The following is a 6,336-nucleotide window of genomic DNA, read 5'->3' on the forward strand; positions in this document are numbered from 1 at the left end:
TTTAAATTAAGGACAAAAAATGCATTAAACAATAATTAAAAAAATACATTTTCACATGGACGTTGTGACTTAATCTATCAAACATGCAATCTGAATTATAAACTCAATAATGTTCAAAACATATTTTTTCTTAAATTTATTTTTATTTAAATACAAAATAACAAAAAAAAAAAGCCTAGATAATATAGGCTTAGTGCTCTAGTGCATGTGGGCATAAAAAAAAAAGTCTAGGGCCAAAGATCTCGACCTTTTTTTTTAATCTTTTTAAAGGGAAGATGATGTCTTCCACCCTTTTTTTTTCCTTAAAAAAGTAATTAGATAACATATTGTTTATTAAGATAGACACTATATTATTTATTTACCTATATCTTTACCACTATTATGATGGCTAAAAAATCAAGGCAATATATTTTTTATCCTAAAAACTCATTTTTCATTATTTTAATTTAAAAATACCTTAAAAAATCCTCTAAAAGTATCTAAAAACTAATTTACTAACCTAATAAATAAATAAAAAATTACAAAATCAAACTAGGTAAAGTTTTTCTTCCTCGACTTTAATATTTTTTAGGTATTATTAAGGTTCTAAATAGCCATTTTAAAATTATTTTTATTAAATAAAATTTATTAAAACCAATTTTAACTATTTTGATGAACAAAATCAGTTAAACAATATAATAATTTATAGGTGTCTTATGCCTAATTAAATTCAATGATCATTAAATTAAATTATAGTAGAAATTATTTTTTAAAATATTTTTCACTTATAAATATATTAAAATAATATTTTTTTAAATTAGTTTTAATATAAACATATTAAAATAATTATAAAATATATTAAAAAAATTAATTTAAAATACATATATAAATATATTATATATAACCAATCATAATCCCAAATACGCTTAAACTTTCCCGCACCACCCCAAGCGTCAAAATAAAGCTTGGTAGGTCCTTAGCGACTTGCCTCCTCAAAAACTAGCTATTAAAATCGGTGGAATTTCTTGTATCGACCTTGGGGGTCTGCAGCCTCGTAGACAGAGATTAGATTGACATGGCAGGCTCTACAGTCCAACAGAGCCGATCGAGAGACCTAGACAAGTTACTTCTCAGACCCGGCAATCTCGTTGCTCCCACCTTCGAATCTGGTGTTCAAGTAAGCTCTTTCGTTCTTGGAAATTTTAACAAACTCCCGGCGTGCAATCTTTTTTTTTTAACTATTTATTTTGTTTTAAATGTTGTAGTTGAGAGATGATCTTCAAGAGTATGCAAGATTATTGGTAATTGGGGCCGGTGGTTTGGGTTGTGAGCTGCTAAAGGACCTAGCTTTATCAGGTTTTAAAAATCTTGAAGTCATTGATATGGACCGTATCGAGGTTACTAATCTCAATCGCCAGTTTCTTTTCAGGTTCTTGCCTTCTCATGCTTAACCCACGTGTCTATGCGCTCTTACCTTTTCTTTTCTCTGTTCAATTCGTGGCTGTTTTAATTGGTATATGCCCTTTCGTGGGTTGTCGGTTTAATTGCACTTTGAAGTATTTTTTTTCCTATATCAACTGCGAAGAGAAAAGAAACAATGTGAAACCTAGTCGAAGGGTTATTACTTAAACTGGGGGCCTAATTTAGGTATAAGTGCATTTAGGTAAATCTGTTTCAAGGGAGAAATATGGCTGGTTGGATGATAATTGATAAATAAAAATTCAACTTGCAAGAAGGCTAAGGAAAAGTAGTACCTTTAGTGTGGACTAGTGATAACCTAGCATGTGAATAAAGGACTACTTTTAAGAAACTGTTGGTAATTCTTAATTTTCTCAGGACCAGTACGGACTATCAAGCAGGTGCTTCATTGTTTGTATCAAATATGACTAGATCTATGTGTATTATTAAGTGCATATTTTTTCCTTTCCTTGTTTGCAAGTATTAGTGTTTTCAGTTATTATACACCTTGACATAACAGAAAGTGTAACTTATCTGCTTTGATGTTTCAACATTGTCATAGCTCTTTAGTTCTGATTGGAAAGTCACTCATGATATAATGTTCTTATTGTAGGCTCGAAGATGTTGGGAAGCCTAAGGCTGAGGTGGCAGCCAAGCGGGTGATGGAAAGAGTTAGTGGCGTGAATATTGTGCCTCATTTTTGCCGAATCGAGGATAAAGAAATTGATTTTTATAAAGATTTTAGTATTATTGTGCTTGGTCTTGATTCTGTTGAGGCTCGGAGCTATATAAATGCTGTAGCTTGTGGTTTTCTTGGTGCGTGCTTTTTAACCTCTTTAGTTTTTATTCTAAGAATAGCTGATTTAGAGAGCTCGTTTTTCAGTCAAGTAGTTATTTTTCTTCCTTTCATTTTATGTTTGAATATTTAACTTTTTACCTCTGTCCATGATTTTTTTTGCCAAGTTAATTGCGTATTTCCTTTCCATTTATCATTTTGTCAAAGAGCATTGTATCCTTAATTTTCTTTTGGATTCTTCTCCATATATTTTGCGACCTGTTATTGCCCTCACTTGTTGCTGGAAAAATTTCTAAAAAAATTAGGGCATTTTTTATATATATGAATGAAAGAAGAAGTAATAACTATGAAAATCCCTATTGAAAGTACCTGATACCAATACCAACTAAAATACTGAAACACTTTGGATGTAGTTTTGTGATCAGGACTTGGGAGAGACACTTCCTTAAGGAAATAATGTGTACCCTCTGTCAGTGGTTATGCTTTTAAAAGTGAGACTGGGGACTGAACTTTTCCTTCTGACTGACTGTAAGGCCTGTTTTTTACACCCTAGCAACATAACATCAGGGATGCCATGCTTACTTTGAATTTATTTGTGTTAGGCATGCATTCCAGAGACAAGTTAAGCCTCAAGTCACAAGGGTTGTATATAACGAGTGCCTCACACGTGGCATGCAGCTTTAAATGTCATAATATTGTATGCCATTTCTTTATATGATTGGATGACAAGACTTCAGTGCTGAAGTTGCATAAGCTTTGAGGGTCTGCTAGCTATGGTTATGAGCTACTTCAGGCATCGCAGATTTGACATACTGTCTTGTATATGTGGGAGCAGTGCCTGCAGATCTTCACCTGTCTTTGCCAGATATTTTACGGGACCTTTATAGTTTGCCCAATAAGCTTAAATGCTCTCTAGCTGTATGCAGAGTATTGAGTTTGTATTTAATATGCTAGCATAAAATGTTATCCTGTGCTCTTGAGATTCATAAAAGCTCTTTGCTGGAAGTGTCTTTATTCTTGTTGATCTCATGTTTTGTCTATTGCTTTTCTTGGTGATTAGAATATGATTCTGATAACAATCCACTAGAAGAAACAGTCAAACCGATGGTAGATGGTGGGACTGAAGGTTTCAAGGGGCATGCTAGGGTTATAATACCAGGATCCACACCGTGCTTTGAGTGTACTATCTGGCTTTTCCCTCCTCAAGTGAAGTTTCCTCTATGCACCCTTGCAGAAACCCCTAGAACTGCTGCTCATTGTATTGAATATGCTCACTTAATTAAATGGGATGAGGTAATGCATCATCAATGCTTTCTCATTCTTGACTTGACAATTTGAGTTGATAGCTATTATCATATGACCATTATATTCTAGGTTCATAGTGGAAAGACTTTTGATCCAGATGATCCAGAACATATGAAATGGGTTTACACCGAGGTGAAATATTCTGAACAGTATTATTTATTTATTTTGTAAAAGCTGAGTTTCAAGGTTAGTCTTTTTAACTTATGCTCTTCCCATGTTCCACAGGCTGTCAAGAGGGCTGAACTTTTTGGTATTCAAGGTGTTACATATTCTCTTACTCAGGTACTTTAAAATTATGTGGAGTCAATTTCTGTAAGTAACTGCCCGATCATTGTGTGGTCTGGCTTCTGTTCTTTTAGAGTATACCAAAGGACATCATAAAACTCAACTTCATTGTTACCCTAAAAATTGTCTCTTTGTTATTTGGATGCATCTTTTCTTGATATGCTCCTTTTTTTCCCTATCTAAAACCTTTTGTAGGAAACTCTTACAAAATACCTTATTGAAGTGTCACATGTTATTGGCTTCACCTATTTGTTGTGCTGTTTTTTTTCTTTTTCTTTCTTTTTTCCCCTTCCTTTTTTGTTTTTTGTTTTTTTTAATTATTATTATTATTATTATTATTTTGTGATAGAGGTAGTTCTTTCTTTGTTTACAGGGTGTTGTGAAAAACATCATACCAGCGATTGCTTCTACCAATGCAATTATATCAGCTGCATGTACTTTGGAAACCTTAAAGCTTGCCTCGGGATGCAGCAAAACTCTAAGCAACTATCTGTCGTGAGTGAAATTTCATCTCGTTCTCATATGTTGGTAGAAGCATATATTATATATCACCTAACAATCACAAATAGACTTAATCTTGCCCTCTCATTTTTTGTTATGATGCACAACTTTTTCTTCAATGTCTAATTCTTTTACATGATCAAACCTTGTTTTTGCCATCTGAAAGAATTTAACCTTACCACAAATGATAGGTGGATGTGGGAACCATAATTGTCTCTTGTGATATCATGTATGTGTTTGAATTTGGTGAAGCTATGTATGTTGCTTTTGAAATCTGATAAAAAAAACAGGGTATAAATATCTTTTTATGGAAAAACTTTTTTATTTACAATCCAGCTGAAAGCGTGTGCTGAATGATATGAATCTTCTTTAGGTATAATGGCGTGGAAGGTCTACACATCAAAGTGACTGAATTTATGAGGGACAAGGATTGTCTTGTTTGTGGTCCAGGTGTTCTTATTGAGCTGGACACTTCAGTTACTTTACAAAAGGTTAATTTCTTCTTCTCATGGCTGCTATTCCTTTTAGTTTGTTGATAACATCAGACCTGGTTTCTAAAATATTTTCTTGCTATGTCACCCACATATTAATTGTAAGTTTCAAATTCTCAGATAATCAAACTAGTTCACTCTCTGGGTTTATCCTTTTTATCTAGGAAATAGAAGAAGATTTCCTTTAATGAACACAAGTTTATGCTGCTTATTTTGGTTGGTTTTGTATAATCAGTTTATTTGTTTTTACATTTATTGGTTTTTGTGTGAACAGTTTATTGACATGCTTGAAGAACATCCTAAGCTTCTCCTGTCAAAAGCTAGTGTTAGACACCAAACAATGAATTTGTACATGCAAGCGCCTCCAGTTCTGGAGGAGATGACTCGATCGAACCTAGGCTTACCACTTTTTGAGCTTATGGGTAATGTTTCAAAGGACATTGTTCTCGTGACTGGTACAACAAGCAAGGATGACAAGAAAACTTCATGTCTGAGAAAATTACGCCTTGTTTTCAAGGGACAGGATGCAGTTATAGATGTGGAAATGGCTGTTGGAGCGTAATTTGCACTGCAGATGGATATTTAGCAGCATAACTTTTCAATTGCACAGGATAAAGTCTTTCTCAGAAAATTTCGCCCCTACAGACAGAAGTCCAGTGTCAAGTTTTGATGTCCTTTTACTTGTTAACAATTAACTATATTAGCAAGAAAACAAATGTTAGTAACAAAGATTTTCGAGTTCAAGTTCAGGTCTATGCTTGGATCATAGGCTATGTGTAGCTTTTGTACGAGCAATTGGTTAGACTAGTTACTCCTTCTCATGCAGTTCCACAAGAAAAAAAATGCTTCACTACATCTTTTCACCGAAGATCAGATACGAAGCAAAATGGAATATTTTAATGCTACCAATCCTTTGTGTCATTGATTAGGAGTTCAGTGCGATGTGCTATTCAGAATGAGCTTTAGATCCATAACAACCTCACTTCAAGGCATTAGGATAATCAATAGGTAGCAGTTGCTCCCTGCAAACTGGAATCCCACTCAAGGATCAAGGAAGCTCAGTGCTTTCAATGCTATAAAATTTGCTTTCAATGCTATAAAATTTGAAAGCAATATGGGCCAAATGGTTATGAAGATCCTATATTAGTAGCATCTTTGTTTAATATTTAAAAATATATTGGTTTTATATTATTATTTTGTACTTGAAGTATTAATTACTCACTAAAATGTATTATATAATAACAAGTCTTATACTATAAGATATTTTTAATTTATAGTAAATATTCATTTTAAATGTAGGCCTATTACTTAAATAAAAGAATTAATTGATGAGTTTAAGTACTGAAATTAAAAGGATAAAGAGATGACCAAACTTTAAAAAGAGATGTTGGTTCAACTCAAACTGAAATACTGTTCAGTTATTGAGTTATATCTGGAGTTTGAGATTTTAGATTTAGGTATGCTTTATATGGATGGAAAGCAAAGACATAGGCCTAAAATATTTATGAGGAATGCGAGACT

At 33.1% G+C, this 6,336-nt stretch overlaps 1 protein-coding gene across 1 annotated transcript; it reads left to right on the forward strand.

Annotated features, from left to right (window-relative positions):
• Nucleotides 1-913: 913 nt before the first annotated feature.
• LOC105118127 (NEDD8-activating enzyme E1 catalytic subunit-like) lies at nucleotides 914-5,736 on the forward strand. The gene is made up of 9 exons (XM_011015996.1): nucleotides 914-1,156; nucleotides 1,245-1,408; nucleotides 2,051-2,253; nucleotides 3,294-3,526; nucleotides 3,608-3,670; nucleotides 3,764-3,820; nucleotides 4,197-4,318; nucleotides 4,698-4,815; nucleotides 5,090-5,736. The coding sequence occupies exons 1-9, from the start codon at nucleotides 1,055-1,057 to the stop codon at nucleotides 5,375-5,377; spliced, it is 1,350 nt and encodes a 449-aa protein (XP_011014298.1). The 5' UTR covers nucleotides 914-1,054; the 3' UTR covers nucleotides 5,378-5,736.
• Nucleotides 5,737-6,336: the final 600 nt, after the last annotated feature.

Source organism: Populus euphratica, unplaced genomic scaffold (genome assembly GCF_000495115.2).
Source record: "Populus euphratica unplaced genomic scaffold, PopEup_1.0 scaffold1726.1, whole genome shotgun sequence".
NCBI classification, from domain to species: domain Eukaryota; kingdom Viridiplantae; phylum Streptophyta; class Magnoliopsida; order Malpighiales; family Salicaceae; genus Populus; species Populus euphratica.

Coding starts and splice junctions, on each gene's coding strand:
- LOC105118127 (XM_011015996.1), top strand. CDS start 1,055: ATGGCAGGCTCTACAGTCCAACAGAGCCGATCGAGAGACCTAGACAAG. Junction 1,157..1,244: donor CCTTCGAATCTGGTGTTCAA/GTAAGCTCTTTC, acceptor TAAATGTTGTAG/TTGAGAGATGATCTTCAAGA. Junction 4,816..5,089: donor CTTCAGTTACTTTACAAAAG/GTTAATTTCTTC, acceptor TTGTGTGAACAG/TTTATTGACATGCTTGAAGA.